Raw genomic sequence first — 17,407 nt, forward strand, 5'->3', positions numbered from 1 at the left:
TAGTCAACAATAGCGATCCCACCAATGTTTATAATTAACCCTTTAGATGGAGGGAACAATAGCGATCCCCGCGTCCAAAGAAGGTAAATGGAGCTGCCGGTGGGTTTGGGGGTGCCCATTGGGTCCCCTGCAGAGTGATTGTGGGGTTCCAATGAGCTAAACTGGCAGCTGAAGGTCTGTTACTCCCCTCCGTACCACCTGATCGTCCCTCTTCTGCCAGACTCAGGCTGTATCAGTGGAGCGCAGATCACACTGTACAGTGAATGCAAACTCATGATTGCCTAAAAAAGACTCAAAAAGTTTAAGAGCCCCTCCCCTAATAGTAATTACAAAATAAAAAATAAACATATTTGGTATCGCTGAGTGTGGAATTGTTCAGACTATTGAGATACAATGGTGATGATCCCATATGGTGAATGTAGTAAATATAAAAATAATAATAATAATCCCTCATATGAGTCTGATGAAAAATAAAAGTGATATGTCTCTTAAAGGGTGTGGGAGAAAAATAAAATGAAAGCTAAAATTTTACGTAAGAGTACTCCACTGCTAGACATCTTATTCCCTGTCAAAAGGATAGGGGATAAAATGTCTGATCGTCGGGTTCCCACTGCTGAACCCGCCCCCCCCCCCCGTAATAGTTGGGGCGCCTTAAAAGGTTGTGGGGTCCTGGCAGTCAGAATTGGAAAAAAAGGAAAACTTAAATTTTAAAGGAGTACTCCACTGCTAGACATCTTATCCCCTGTCAAAAGGATAGGGGATAAAATGTCTGATTGCGAGGGTCCCGCTGCGGGGGACCCCCTGCGATCTCCCACAGTACCAGGTGTTTGTTTAGTCAAGGCCATGCCCCCTCGTGACGTCACGCCACGCCCCCTCCATACGTGTCTATGGGAGGGGGCATGTCGGCAGACACGAATGGAGAGGGCATGGTGTGATGTTACTAGGGGCGTGGTGATGACATAACAATCCCGACCTCCAGTATTGTGGGGTCCTGGCAGTCAGAATTGTTGTTGTCCTGACAGACAGAATTGCGGGGTCCTGGCAGTCAGAATTGTTGGGGTCCTGGCAGTCTGAATTGTTGGGGTCCTGGCAGTCTGAATTGTCGGGGTCCTGGCAGTCAGAAATGTGGGGATCCGGGAGGTCAGAATTGTGGGGTCTGGGCAGTCAGAATTGTGGGGGTCCTGACATTCAGATTTGTGGAGGTTCTGGAAGTTAGAATTGTGAGGGTCCTGGCAGTCAGAATCGTTGAGGTCCTGGCAGTCAGAATTTTTGGGTCCTAGCAATCAGAATTGTTGGCGTCCTGGCAGTCCAAATTGTGGGGGTCCTGGCAGTCAGAATTATTGGGGTCCTGGCAGTCAGACTTGTGGGGGTTCAGGCAGTCAGAATTATTGGGGTCCTGGCAGTCAGAATTGTGGGGGTCCTGGCAGTCAGATTTGTGGAGGTCCCGGAAGTTAGAATTGTGAGGTCCTGGCAGTCAGAATTGTTTGGGTGCTGGCAGTCAGAATTATTGGGGTCCTGGCAATCAGAATTGTGGGGGTCCTGGCAATCAAAATTGTTGGGGTCCTCGCAGTCTGAATTGTGGGGGTCCTGGCAGTCTGAATTGTTTGGGTCCTGGCAGTCTGAATTGTCGGGGTCCTGGCAGTCAGAAATATGGGGGTCCGGGCGGTCAGAATTGTGGGGTCCGGGCAGTCAGAATTGTGGGGGTCCTGGCAGTCAGATTTGTGGAGGTCCTGGAAGTTAGAATTGTGAGGGCCCTGGCAGTCAGAATCGTTGAGGTCCTGGCAGTCAGAATTTTCGGGTCCTAGCAATCAGAATTGTTGGGGTCCTGGCAGTCAGACTTGTGGGGGTCCAGGCAGTTAGAATTGTTGGGGTCCAGGCAGTCAGAATTGGTGGGGTTCTTGCAGTCAGAATTGTGAGGTCCTGGCAGTCAGAATTGTTGGGGTCCTGGCAGTCAGAATTGTGGGGTCCTGGCTGTCAGAATTGTTGGGGTCATAGCAGTCAGAATTGTTGGGGTCATAGCAGTCAGAATTGTTGGGGGCCTGGCAGTCAGAATTATTGAGGTCCTGGCAGTCAAAATTGTGGGGTTCCTGGCAGTCAGTATTGTTGGGGTCCTGGCAGTCAGAATTGTGTGGGTCCTGGCAGTCAGACTTTTGGGGTCCAAGCAGTCAAGATTGTGGGGGTCCTGGTAGTCAGAATTGTTGGGGTCCTGGTAGTCAAAATTGTTAGGTCCTGGCAGTCAGAATTGTGGGGGTCCTAGCAGTCAGAACTGTGGGGGTCCTGGTAGTCAGAATTGTGGGGTCCTGGCAATCAGAATTGTGGGGGTCCTGGTAGTCAGAATTGTTCGGTCCTGGCAGTCAGAATTGTGGGGGTCCTGGCAGTCAGAACTGTGGGGGTCCTGGTAGTCAGAATTGTGGGGTCCTGACAATCAGAATTGTGGGGGTCCTGTCAGTCAGAATTATTGGGGTCCTGGCTGTCAGAATTGTGAGGTCCTGGCAGTCAGAATTGTGGGGTCCTGGCTGTCAGAATTGTGGGGTCCTGGCAGTCAGAATTGTGGGGTCCTGGCAGTCAGAATTGTGGGGTCCTGGCAGTAAGAATTGTGAGGTCCTGGCAGTCTGAATTGTGGGGTTCTGGCAGTCAGAATTATTTGGGTCCTGGCAGTCAGAATTGTGGGGTCCTGGCAGTCAGAATTATTTGGGTCCTGGTAATCAGAATTGTGGGGGTCCTGGCAGTCAGAATTATTTGGGTCAGACTCTCATTGGCTTGGAAGTGATGACATATGCTAGTGCAGGATTCATCTAGCATTTGCAACAGCTGGAGAGCCACAGGTTGGCAACACTTGTAATTGGACCCGAGGCCTCGAATTCTCGTCCCCCACAGGATCTAAGACTCAGACTTAAATTATACCGCCCCTCCCCATCCCACCATTCTAGTACCGTAGTCTTGTTTTATGGCAGATATACCACTATGATATTTTATGAGGCGTCCACCTCCCTACAGAGACGAGCGGCCACCATTCATGATGTTCCAGCCCCTTATCCCACCAAGACATCCCCAGTACAGGGGACCCCATGCTTCCTTCTTATCAGCATCCTTTAGAGACATTGTGGTGTCTGGCAGAGGTGCCAGCCCTGGGTATAATGGCATTTAATAGCGCGTAGTAATGATAGATCCCATTTACTGAATATTATTGCTGCCCCATTAGACAGAGCTGGAGCTCCCGGTGTTCTCCTCCTCCGCACATGATGTATAGAATTGTCAACTAAAATGGGAATGTGCCAGATCCTCATAAATATATGGGGTTATAACAGGGAATGCATGAAAAATAAGAGTATGTGCGTCAGGTACTGCATGCCAGGGGGCACCACAGAGCCACACTGCCTTGGCTAGGGGCAGCAAATAAACTTTGCCCCTGGTGGAGGCAAAACTTGCATTAGGTGTCAGCCGTAGAATTCCATGGCTTTCTTGTGTACATGTAATACATGCAAACAGCCACTAGATGGCAGGAGGAGCACACAAGATGAAATCAGACTGAACTACTGAAGACGACGCATTAAAGAAAGTTATAGATGGATCTAGTATGAGACTCATCTATTCACCATGATATAAAGCTCTACAGCAGTGGTCTTCAACCTGCGGACCTCCAGATGTAGCACAACTACAAATCCCAGCATGCCCGGACAGCCAACGGCCAACAGTAGTGTGCGGGTATATACCGTCTGTGTATATGACGGTACATTGTTATATCTGCCGATGGTCATCAATCAGAAAAAATAACTTTAACCAGGTTCAGGTCACTGGGTGTCCACTGGCTGCAGTTACGCAGCGCCACCTCATGGGCATTTTGTAGGTTGCATCTGGTCCATGGACCCCCAGGAGTCTGCAATTTTTTCCTCTGCACCCCCTATAGCAGTTTTACCCAACCAGGGAGCCTTCAGCTGTTGCAAAACTACAACTCCCAGCATGCCCGGACAGCCAAAAGCTGTCCGGGCATGCTGAGAGTTGTAGTTTTGCAACAGCTGGAGGCACCCTGGTTCGGAAACACTGGCCTTTAGCCACCCTACAAGTACGGAGATGGGACCCCCATGAAGGCCGGACCTGTCTGTACCCTCCCCATAAAGAACACTAACATAGATATCCAGGTGCTTAGTCATTAACCAGTTCATGTAGCAAATTTTCTTCATTAACTCATTAACTGCCACCGATTCGCAACACTGCAGTAAAGCAGGAGCCGGACTGACGTAACCATCTGCTGAATATTTCCCTTCTAGAGAGAGACAGCAGCAACCGCTTCAAGCAGAAAGGTATAGTACGATAATAGCGCCCCCTGTCTGATCGCTTTTCACGCTTCTGTGTGTCAAAATGTGGGATTATGTCTCTTCCAGGGGAAACCGGGGGTTAATTCAGGACTGTCTGTTTTCTTCTGCTTATTGGTGATATGATATGCTGGCAGGGTCCCCCCAGCAACACAGAGTATTTCAGGAGAGGAGTGTGCTGATCTTATGTGATGGGACAGACTAAGAGTTGTGTTATGGCAGAAGCAGGGTTAAGGCAGCACAGAGTATTTCAGGAGATGAGCGGCCGACGTTGCAGATAAAAGTTACATAGTGGAATTAAGAGTGCAAGGTATTTACAGGAGAGGAGTGTGCTGTTCTTGTGTGATGGAACAGACTAAGAGTTATAGGTTAGAAGGAGCAGGATCCCCAGCAGCACAGAGTATTTCAGGAGAGGAGTATGCTGCTTTTGTGTGATGGGACAGACTAAGAGTTATGTAGTGAGTTGAGTAGGTTGCCCAGAAGCACAGAGCATTTCAAGAGAGAAGTGTGCGGTCCTAGTGTAATGGAACAGACATGGAAGAAGGAGAAGGATCTCCAGCAGCACAGAGTATTGCAAGAGAAGAGTCTGTTTTTCTTGTGTGATGGAACAGACTAAGAGTTATAGGGAAGAAGGAGCAGGATCCCCCACAGCACAGAGTATTGCAGAAGAGAAGTGTGCTGTCCTAGTGTGATGGAACAGACTAAGAGTTATAGGGAAGAAGGAGCAGGATCCCCCACAGCACAGAGTATTGCAGAAGAGAAGTGTGCTGTCCTAGTGTGATGGAACAGACTAAGAGTTATAGGGAAGAAGGAGCAGGATCCCCCACAGCACAGAGTATTGCAGAAGAGAAGTGTGCTGTCCTAGTGTGATGGAACAGACTAAGTGTTATAGGGAAGAAGGAGCAGGATCCCCCACAGCACAAAGTTTTGCAGGAGAGAAGTGTGCTGTCCTAGTGTGATGGAACAGACTAAGTGATATAGGGAAGAAGGAGCAGGATCCCCCCACAGCACAGAGTATTGCAGGAGGGAAGTGTGCTGTACTAGTGTGATGGAACAGACTAAGTGTTATAGGGAAGAAGGAGCAGGATCCCCCACAGCACAGAGTATTGCAGGAAAGAAGTGTGCTGTTTGTGTGTGATGAAACAGACTAACAGTTACATAGAAAGTAGCTTGCCCAGCAGCACAGAGTATTTCAGGAAAGGAGTGTGCTATTCTTGTGTGATGGAACAGATGCCAGATCTGCCATGACAGTAGGTCAAGAGAACCTGAAGACACCATAGTGAGCGATGATGTTGTCAGTTCTGGTCATTAGACCCCACAGTCAGGCCAGGACTTGCACTCCTAAAACTGATGGAGTTATGTTGGTGTTATTCTTGTGTAAATGCGGCTTTAGAAATCCATAGCAAAAGTAGGTTTATTAGCAGCACATAGTATTTCAGAGGAAGAGTGCATAGATGTTAAAGGGGTACTCCGCCCCTAGACATCTGATCTCCAATCCAAAGGATAGGGGATAAGATGTCTGATCTGGGGGGGTCTGGCGGCTGAGACTCCCTGTGATCTCTGGGCCGACATCACGACATCCTGAACACAGAAGCTTGGGGTCTATGTGTTGGTGACATCATGCCACGCCCCCTCCATTCATGTCTATGGGAGGGGGTGTAATGGTTAGTACACAGTAGCCGAACCCTCGAAATCAGACACCGTATCCCCTATCCTCTGGATAAGATGTCTAAGGGCAGGGTACCCCTTTAAAAGTAACAGACGGAAAGTTACAAGTGGAAGAAGCAGGGTAATACCAGTAGCACAGAGTATTTCAGGAGAGGAATATGCTGATCTTGTGGGAAGGCAAAGGCTTAGGTTAGGTTCACACTTGACACAAAGCAAATAAAAATTTGCATAACAATTTGCATGTGAAAAATACCAATATTCGTCATTACGATTATATGGCGCTATATTCAAAATATTCGCCAAATCACGAAGTGCTGATATTCGCAATACAAATTTGCATTACGAATATTCGTGCTCAACACTACTGTGAGGTGGTACGGAGCCGAAACACAGTCACATGCGTAACTTGTATAATGCGCGTTATTCTCATTTCACCTCCATTGTTGTACTGTACAGATCCAGCTGCAGCGGCCTTGTAATTCCTCCTTTTGGCCAGCAGATGGCAGCAAATACTTGCAAATACATTGACTTCCCCAGCATAGAATGTGTTGGCAGATAAAAAAAAACAATGCAATATGCAAATTACCAAAGGGGTTGATGGGATATACCAGACCTTATTATGAGTTTGCATCACTGTTCCTTAACCTGTGACCCTCCAGCTGTTGCAAAACTACAACTCCCAACATGCCCTGACAGCCGAAGGCTGTCAGGGCATGCTGGGAGTTGTAGTTTTGCAACTGCTGGAGGCACACTAGTTAAAAAACACTGGGAATGTAAATTGAACCCCTTCACTGCTGATATTGGCATAAAATTTGCATAAAAATTTGCATTAAAAAAACATCGTCATTACGGATATATATCCCTATATTCTAAATATTCGCGAAATCGCGAAGTGCAGATATTCGCGGTAAAAATTAGCATTTGGAATATTCGCGCTCAACACTATTGCCCACTACCGACTTTTCTATTAAAGGCAGCTTTACAGTAATGGATCAGCGCTGGTGCCATGGCTGCCTAGGCATGCTGGGAGTTGTAGTTTTGCAACTGCTGGAGGCACACTATTTAAAAAAACACTACCATAGGGAATGTTTAAACCCCTTCACTGCCATAGACTCAATCAGTGAATTTACAATTAATGGGCACGTCAATGGGCCCTTTGCTTGTTGCCCACTAGTGATGAGCGGCAGGGGCCATATTCGAATTTGCGATATTTTGCGAATGTATGGACGAATATTCGTCCTATGTTCGCGAAATTCACATATGCGCTATGTTCGTTTTTTACGCGAAAATTTGAAATGAAATTTGCATAGTGCGCATGCACTATTATCTCTTTCACTTAAAAGAAGGGAGGGATCATTGTCCAGCCTGGAAGTGCCGATATTGGCATAAAAAATTTGCATAAAAATTTGCATAAAAAAAAATATTTGTTACTACGAATCTATATCCCTATATTCAAAATATTCGCGAAATCGCGAAGTGCCGATATTGGCGGTAAAAATTTGCATTTCGAATTTTCACGCTCAACACTATTGCCCACTACCCACTTTTCTAGTCAAGGCAGCTTTGCAGTAATGGATCAGCGCTGGTGCCATGGCTGCCTAGGCATGCTGGGAGTTGTAGTTTTGCAACAGCTGGAGAGCTAAAGGATAGAAAAACTGGTGTATATTACGTATTTTTTTAATAGTGAATTTGGAGGCTAAAGCGCCTAAATACATTGATGTTGCGCAGAGATCAGGGCTGCGGCTGGGATTCTGCATTAAGCTTCTCTATTGTCTACAGAGAACATCTGTCCTGTATTGATTCTTCACCATACGACAGAATGTCAGGGACTCCAGAGATGGTCTGAGCTCCTGCGGAGGAGGAATAAGGAGGTGGGGGGGGTGGGGGGGGGTTGTGGAGACTCGTCTTATTCCTTGATCTGTCACGGGGAGTCTGGTCGCTGTTCTCTTCCACTGGATAATATGGATGAGAAATGCAAAGTCTGCCAGAAAAAAGAGGAAATGAGGCAGATACATGTCTGGGTGGTGCCGTCTTCTGCCCCCGGGGGGCTCCACTGGATGAGGCCTCTAGGAGGTGTCAGGATGACGGATCCCTTGTTGTTTCTGGGCCCCACCCTGCTGTTTAGAAAATATCAGGGCTGATGGGTAACAGGAGAAAGAAAAAGAGATTGTAAAATTGTAAAAAAAATAAATAAAATAAAATAAATAGAAAAATGTGATAATCAGCGATGGCGGCATTTTCTATTTTAAATTTATTTTAAATTTATTGTAATTTAATTTTTATTTACATTTATTTTATTCTGTTTTATTTAATATTATTTACGTTTTATAATATTTACGTTTAATTTAATTAAAATTTATTTTAATGCAATTTTTTATTTCCATTTTATTTTATTTTTTACTTGCATTTGTTTTATTATGTTTTAATATTACCGTATTTAAATCTTTTGTTTTTATTTAGCATAATATGTTCTATTTTTTATTTAATTCAAATTCATTTTAATGGAAATTTTTATTTCATTTACATTTATTTTATTCGCATTTTATTTAAATGTAATTGTTATTTTATTTTTATATAGAAAATGTATTTATTTGTATTCTATTAAGTTTTATTTTATTATTTTATTTTTATTTCAATTTCCTTTTATTGAAAATGTAATTGCATTTTATTTTCATTTTATTTACATTTTATTTCATGTGATTTTATTTTATTTTTATGTGTTTAAATTTTATTCTTTTATTCTGTTTTAATATTTACATTTTATAATATTTTTTATTTAGCATAATATGTTCTATATTTCATTTAATTCAAATTCATTTTAATGTAATTTTTTATTTCATTATTTCAATTATTTTATTTGTATTTTATTTTAATTACATTTTTATTTAATTTTTATTTTATTTTTATTTAGAAATTTTATTTATTTGTATTCTGATAAGTTTTATTTTATTGTATTATTTTATTTTAATTTTAATTTTATTTTATTTAAAATCTAATTGTATTTTTAATTTATTTACATTTTATTTCATGTGATTTCATTTTATTTTTAGATTATTTAATTTTTATTTGCATTTATTTTGTTCTATCTTGCTTTATTATATTTTAATTTTAAAAGGGTACTCCAGTGGAATTTTTTTTTTTTTTAAAGCAACTGGTACCAGAAAGTTAAATTACTTCTATTAGAAAATCTTTACCCTTCCAATACTTTTTAGCAGCTATATGCTACAGAGGAAATTATTTTCTTTTTTAATTTATTTTTTCTCTTGTCCACAGTGCTCTCTGCTGACACCTCTGTCCGTATCAGGAACTGTCCAGAGCAGCATAGGTTTCCAATGGGGATTTTCTCCTGCTCTGGATAGTTCCTGATACGGGCATCAGGTGTCAGCAGAGAGCACTGTGGTCAAGACAAAAAAGAAATTAAAAAAGAGAATCATTTCCTCTGTAGCATACAGCTGCTAAAAAGTACTGGAAGGGTAAATATTTTTTAATAGAAGGCATTTACAAATCTGTTTAACTTTCTGGCACCAGTTGATTTGAAAAGAAAATGTTTTCCCCTTTAACTTACATTTTTTTTAATTTTATTTAATTACTTTTAGTTAATTTTTTGTTAGTCTTAGTGTTTTCACTGGGATTCTGCTGCACCGTGCTCATGGCAACATTTCTGCTCAAACATATGATGAGTCGGCACCTGCTTCCTACAAAATGTTCGGTCGGAATTTCCTCAAAAAGTCTGCCTTGTGAATGAGGCCCCCGGACAACTCGTAACACACACCCCATACAGAAACACCAGAACACAACCAGACACATATATACATAATACAATGTGACACACATGATACACAAAGAAGTATAAAAGGCTCATGAACTTACACATAGGCAGAAACCATGTGGCACATATGCATCACACATACAATACATTCAGAAAGTCTTCATACCCTTTCACTTTTTGTTACATTTTGTTATGTAGCTCCTTGTACTAAGAAAAAAAAAAATAGTTCCCCTCCATCATTATGCCCTCAATTCCCCAAAATGACAAAGTGAGAACAGAATGTTACAAATATTTGCTATTTTTTTTAAATTCAAAACTAAAATCTGACATGGACATAAGTATTCAGACCCTTTACTATGCAACACTATTCTTAGCTCTGGCTCCTCCCATTTCTGTTGATCATCTCAAAGATGTTTCTCCACTTTGATCGGAGTCACCTGCGGTAAATTCAGCTGATTGGACAAGGCACAGCCCTGTCTATATAAGCCATGAAGGGGAAAGAACTGCCTGTAGAGCTCAGACACAGCCCTCTCTATATAAGGTGTCACAGCTGACAATGTATTTCAGAGCAACAACCAAGCCAGGAAGAGGAAAGAACTGCCTGTAGAGCTCAGACACAGCCCTGTCTATATAAGGTGTCACAGCTGACAATGTATTTCAGAGCAACAACCAAGCCAGGAAGGTGAAAGAACTGCCTGTAGAGCTCAGACTCATCCCTGTCTATATAAGGCCTAACAGCTGAAAATGTATATCAGAGCAAACACCGAGCCATGAGGTGGAAAGAACTGCCTGTTGAGCTCAGAGACAGGATTGTGTGGAGGCTCAGATCTGGAGAAAGGGACAAAAACATTCCTGCTGCACTGAAAGTTCCAAAGAGCTCAGTGGCCTCCATAATTCTTATATAGAAGAAGAAGGAACAACCAGGACTCTTCCTAGAGATGCCGCCTCACCAAACTAAGTAGAAGAGGAAAAGGGCATTGGTAAAAGAGGTGACCAGAAACCCAGTGGTCACTCTGAAAGTAATCCTGTGTGCAGATGGGAGAAATTTCTCGAAGGTCCAGAACCATCACTGCAGCTTCTCTGGTAGGGACAACTCTGTGAATATCCTTGAGTGGGCCAGCCAGAGCCAGAACCCAATGGAACATCTTTAAAGAGAACTGAAAATGGCTTCCACCAATGGTCCTTATCCAACCTGACAGAGCTTGATAGGATCTGCAGAGAAAAATGGCAGAAATCCCCAAATCCAGGTGTGTAAACCTTGTGGCCTCGTCCCCAAAAAGACCAGAGGCTGGAATCACTGCCAAAGGGGCTTCAACTAAGTCCTGGGTAAAGGGTATGAATACTTATGTCACTGCGAGATTATAATTTTTTTTCCTTCTTAGTAAATGAGTAAAGATTTGCAATATTCTGTGATTACTTTCCCATTATGGGGTACTGAGCTCAGAGTGACGGAGAACACAAGGAGCAACTAAAGGGTCTGAACACTTTCTGAGTGCATTGTATATAATTGGAACACATCAGACACCTATAATACATAAATAATACAGAAAACATACACATAACACAGTAAGCGGAAGAGACAGGAGCCGGCACGTACGAAACTAAGCGACACTGTAAGCGGACATAGCACACAGGACAGGATCCACTCAAAGCCTGCAGCGGAGGTGCGGAGCCAAAACAGGGAGCACAAAGCAAAAGCAGAGAAAAGCAGAGGCCGCACTCACCAGTCAGGTCTGTTTATTCATATCCAGCCAGCATAGCGGTGTGACAGGCTAGAAGAAGTGCGCTAAGCCGCACGAAACAATTTGTTCCGGAGTTCCCCCGCCTACCACCCCGCTCCCCCACCTGTCACACCGCTATGCAGGCTGGATATGAATAAACAGACCTGACTGGTGAGTGCGGCCTCTGCTTTTCTCTGCTTTTGCATACACATAACACACATACACATATATGTATATACACATATATATATATATATATATATATATATATATATATATATATATATACACAATGTGACACACTCTCAGTATCTGTAATAACTTGACATACATCAACCAGGATCGGCACTGAGAGCTATAGCTGTAAGTTGCAGCATTTTGACTGTGGCGCTAACTTTACTTTGATCTGAGCAACAAACATGCAGACCCCTGATATTTGGGATTTATCTCTGTCCTAGTCACAGACAGTCTGGGCCATTCCTCAGATTTGGAGGGATCTGTGGCTGCGCTATGTGACTATCATCACCATAATCTAAGAGCCGGTCTACAGTCTACTCTATGTCTTTCTCCATCCTCCCCCACCCCCAGCGTCCATGTAATCACATCTCCTGTGACTGGTCCCATTGATCGGAAGAGGCTGATAAATAGGACCCTGGAGAGCGATGGATCTGGTTAACAGGCACTCGTCCGCTCTCTACATCCGTATAGATATGAGAGGAGGGTTAGCCGCGCCCTAACCCAACAGACAAGACCAATGTGTATAACAGTCGTCTATGCACAATTACCCAAAAGGCTCCAACAAAAGTATAATATCAAATCCTAGTATTTATTATAGTCCATTCTTCCAATGAGTCCCTTACAACCAAAGAGACCCTAATATCCACACAAGCCTTAGCTACAACACATCTCATGTACATCTACGATAGCCTTACAGTCGTGGTTTCTAATTAGACCAATTTGATGGTTATTATGGATGACAATACTAATTCTTAAAGGGAACCCGTCATCACTTTCCTGTTGCCTGGTGGCTTCTTCCCACCCAACAAATCTGAATTCATAGATCTGTCCTGGTTTGGGGATAGGGAAAGATGTATCAACCAAGGTTTATTGGGTGGGGTGAAGCCATCAGGGGACACCCTGTTGACTTGTGGTCAAGGCAGCATAACATTAAAGGGGTACTTCGCCCTTAGACATGTCTGATCGCCACTGGGACCCCCGCAATCTCTGTGCAGCACCCGGCGTTCCTATAGAATGCTAGGTGCGGGCGGCTGGGGTCATGAAGTCACGGCCACGCCCCTCGTGACTTCATACCACACACCCTCAATGCAAGTCTATGGGAGGGGGCGTGGTGGCTTCCATGCCCCCTCTCATAGACTTGCATCATAGACTTGCATTGAGGGGGCGGGGTGTGACATCATGAGGGGCATGGCTATGATGTCCCGACCCCCGCTGCCCGCTTCAAGCATTTGGAACAAAATGTTCCGAACACTGAAGCAGCGGAGTACCCCTTTAATGACAGGTTCCCTTTAAAATAGCAAAACACATGTAGATCTCTGAGAAGGAAAGTAAATAGTGGCAACAAGAATTTGACAAGGTTTTTGCCAAGGTTTGATCAGGGCTGAGATAATAGGCATGCAGATTAGGCAGCAACCCATATGAGTCCTATAGCTAGTGACTAGAGCAGCAGTTGAGTATGTTAACTCCGGGTCCCCATTCTGACTGGTGGAGTTCCAAGGAGTCAGACACCCACCAATCAGATAAGTTTATTTTTTTTTCATTTTATTAACCACCAGCAAATAAAATACAGACAGGAGGTCAACATCATGAGGTCAACAGAAATATACAGAGACAATGTTCATCATTTATCTGGCTGTGTATTATCAGGGCAGTGGGTCATTTGTGCAAAAAACATTAATAACTGGAGTAAATCCCAACAAACCCTTTAAGTTTAGCCTTTCTTTTAAAGGGGTACTCTGCCTCTAGACAACTTATCCCCTATCCAAAGGATAGGGCATAAGATGTCTGATCGTTGGGGTCCCCCCTGCGATCATCCCATTAGTTTAGAACACCAGGTGAGGTGTTGAAGGCTGGTGACGTCACGGCGACACCCACTTGTGACATCACGCCACACCCCCTCAATGCAAGTCTATAGGAGGGGGCATGACGGCCGTCAAACCCCCTCCCATAGACTTGCATTGAGGGGTTGTGGCATGACGTTACGAAGAGGGCGTAGCCGTGACGTCACCAGCCTACGGCGCCTCACCCAGCGATGTCTAGGGGCGAAGTACCCCTTTAAGGAATGAACAATTAAAGTGCAACTCCAGTAATGGCCACCAAATCCATAAAATGAGCGCCTTAGTCTCAAGCAAGTCTTGGACTCAGGTGGTGGCTCAAAAATGTAAACAGTCACCCGAGCCATCACTGAAGTTGTGCTTTAACTATGAACTATTTTTTACAGTAAAAATACTTATATTTGATAAATTTTTTACCTTCATTTTGACCTTCATTTTCTTCTCTTTCTTACAGGACCTGGGACGGTGATAGCAGACAATGGATCCATCAGCCTGGCTGCTTCCATCTGGCTAATGGCTATTTCTCTCTTCTTCTGCCTAATTTGCAAATGTTAATAAAATACATATATTCAAGAAAACAAAAAAAAAAAGAAAATACAGAAAAAAGTAATATGGGAGAGGAGGAGAGAGAGACGGGACTGTTTCCTTCACAAATTGTGTTGCGAAGCAACAGAAACAAAAATATACATTGGGGAAAAAATATAATAAAAAATAAACAACAAACAAACAAGAAGACCAGAAAAATGTACAAGAAACCTAAACAACATGCAAGACGAAGGGACTGAAATCTGTGTCAAGAACCGATTTAACGCTGAGAACATTGAAATGTTGTAAAAAATTTTGTTTTTATTTTTCCTGTCTTTATTTTTTCTTTTCTCGAGTTTGAGATTCTTTTCATGTAATTGTCTATCTCTGGTGTTCCAGCCTCTCTCTCTCGCTCATTCCCAATGGACTCTTATTAACTATAAGATTTTTTCCCTGATTTTCTGGTGTCCCTCAGAACTTTTTGGAGTAGGAAAACCTTTCGAGGTTCCTCCTACCACAAAGAGGTCCTTAGCATCGGCTCAACCATGTGGTCCGTAAATGACACATTAGGAGGACACACGTTTTACTTTGATGACCTCACGTTGAGCTCGGTTTTGTAGACACTAAGGGGCAGCCACTCCTGACCCTACTGAGGACACGTGACTATTACGAGATAGGATATATATATATAGATTAGTTTTGTAAATTTGATCATTCTGAGGTCTTTTACCACTTGACTGCTGTGAGCTTAGTGTCCTCCACGTGACATTTACATCCTCCACAAGTTGAGCGTCCACGTTTAACCCCTTTGCCTCTACTTCCACCATGAAAAGGCACAACATTCCTATATTCGTCCTGATGACTCATGTTGGGTTTTTACACTCAACAGCTTAAGTCGTTCCCTTTTCTCTATTTTAGAGACAACCGGGGAATTCGATCAAAGTACACCAGCGCACACCCAGAATTATACAAAAAAATACTATAGGGGCAAAGGGTTTAAAACCCTTCTGGGCTCAAATCTTACAGGGACTGCTTTTCTTGCCTGCTTTTCGTGTGTGTGCGTGAGTGTGTGCAAAGCTTGCCGTAGGGACACTAACACATATCAAAACAAACAGGGTTTCGTTCATAGAGAGCCAGTTGCCGCACTATTAAATACTTTTTTGCATGATAGGGTAAGGAGCCTATAGGCACTAGGAGAGCATCCAACCAATAGCCATAGGGTATAAATTGTATAATATTTGCTCTCGACCCCACCAGAGTGCTTTATCAATGAACCATGTTACTTAGAACATTGCAGATCACCAATGGCTTTTCAACTAGCATCTTAACCTCATGTACCACACAATTTTTTTTAGGGAAACAAGAGATAACCTGGCACTTAGACAAAGCGATACTTCAGCTACTGACTGTGCACATAAGTTAATGGGGGTGTAGATAGAGTATTGGTTTTACAGGGTTTGTTAAGTTTTTGTTTTTTTCATTTAAACAAAAAAAAATCATTTTCATACCTCAGACTGGTAGTCTCGTAAGGAAAAGACAAAAAATTTGCGGTGGATTTGCATTGACTTGTGGTATTGAAGTGGTGACGTGATTTACAGAGAGGTCGAATTACGCATATCGGGACGAGTCTTCTTATACGAGTTATAGATGGGTGGGCAAATCTTCCTGGAAGCTGTTAAACAATCACATTGTGATTAATAGATGATATTTTGGGGTCAATGTCTACCATATTTACTACCTGAAGCTTCGGGAAGAGCAGGAAAGAGTTTTTGGTTTATTTTTTATAGGAAATTATATAGCCGGTGGCCCCATTGTAACTTCCAGACTTCATGTTGACATAAAACTTTGACTTTTCATGGCAGGTGATGATTGAAACTCCTAATCGGTCAAAATTTCCCCTTTTGCCTGTCATCCCAGATAAACTATTGGGTAGAGTAAGCAGTTTTTGACATGAAGAACTTTTTAGAGGAAGTGAATTTGATATTGCTGTCATTTGGCAAAATTCACTTTTCTTAAAATTGGCAGCTTTTCCACACCCATGGTCAGCGGTGGTCAAATTCTCCTTGAAGCAATTTTAACAATCCCATGAAGATGAAGAGATTTCCTACCTAATTCACCTTAAATCCTTGGGAAGAGTCAGAGAGACTTTTAAGATATCTTTTGTCTATAGAACAATGTGGCTTTTTCTTAGTAGAAGTGACTTAAGGAAGTAGCATACAGCTGGTGGCCCGTTGAGTCATGGCTGTACTCATCGGATAGTCAACGTGTGGTCTATGCTAGTGATAGTCCCAAAATTTTATTTCCGCTTTACCTAAAAAAAAAAGGACTATTTTTCTCATTGTCACGTCTATCAGTTGGGTGCAGAGATAATTTTTTTTGGGCAGTATCTGCTACAAGAGAGATCCGAATTTATAGTAACGGTTAAAAAATGTATGTATCCATCAAGATTCCATCTTAGACAATGAATTGATCCACTCAAGCTCTATGATTTGCCCTTTCGATTTCAATTTGTGCTTATTTTCTGATCTATTGGCCACATACCTCAAAAACTTAAAGCGGAGTTGAGCCAATCTGTCTCAACGGTGGGTCCGTTAACAATTGGTAAGACAGGAATTGAGCTGATCAATTCAGTGAGACACAGTAGTTCATCGTTATCTTCCCCCCACATCCCGTTTTCCTGATTGTTTTGCATCGCCTTGCCAGGTCTGAATTGTCAACATCACACATCAGATACACATGAAATATATGTAACTATTGTGAAACGTGTGTTTTTCTTTACGGTGCATGAAAGAAACAAATGTATTTGTAGAAGGGGGTTTACTTTACTTCGAGAGTCATTATATACCTGCGCTGTAGAACTGTCATTGAATAAAGTTTCTTGTCATCTCTATAATCCACTAGTTTTGAGGACCGTGGGGAATGGTTTTGCTCTGTATTCAGTATGTAGTGCCTTTGAAGTGACATTATAATGAAGCATTACTTAAATGATCGTACCTTTGGTTCTCTTGTGGTTGGGTCATATAAAGGAGACACCATGACTGTGTTGCTTTGTCAAAGAGTTATTACTCGATAAATCTATTTGTTTTACACCATTCTCCAACCATAATCTCAACCAGTGGCCAATATCTGTAATAATCTGTCACCATAATACAACTGGACTTTAGTTTTTGTATTATGATCTCAACACCTGGACCTCATGGTTCTGCTGAGCCAAACTTCGCTGCCCCAGCATTCTGAACATTTTGTTCCGAAAGCCGGGTGCAGGGGTTGGGACATCATGTCCACACCCCTCATGTCATCACGCCATGCCCCCTCAATGCAAGTCTATGGGAGGGGGCT

General features: G+C 42.8%; 1 protein-coding gene across 3 annotated transcripts in view; it reads left to right on the top strand.

Annotated features, from left to right (window-relative positions):
• LSAMP (limbic system associated membrane protein) overlaps positions 1–14,229 on the top strand; it is an 838,713-nt gene extending 824,484 nt beyond the window's left edge. For 2 of the 3 annotated variants that reach the window (XM_056559912.1, XM_056559915.1), the window contains exons 8-9: positions 4,269–4,301; positions 13,998–14,229. In XM_056559912.1, coding sequence (XP_056415887.1) covers positions 4,269–4,301; positions 13,998–14,098 — 134 coding nt within the window. In that variant the 3' untranslated portion in view covers positions 14,099–14,229. The remainder of the gene's footprint in view (positions 1–4,268; positions 4,302–13,997) is intronic. The other variant, XM_056559913.1, reaches the window with a different exon arrangement.
• The last annotated feature ends 3,178 nt before the right edge of the window (positions 14,230–17,407 follow it).

Source organism: Hyla sarda, chromosome 2 (genome assembly GCF_029499605.1).
Source record: "Hyla sarda isolate aHylSar1 chromosome 2, aHylSar1.hap1, whole genome shotgun sequence".
In the NCBI taxonomy this organism is placed as follows: Eukaryota; Metazoa; Chordata; class Amphibia; order Anura; family Hylidae; genus Hyla; species Hyla sarda.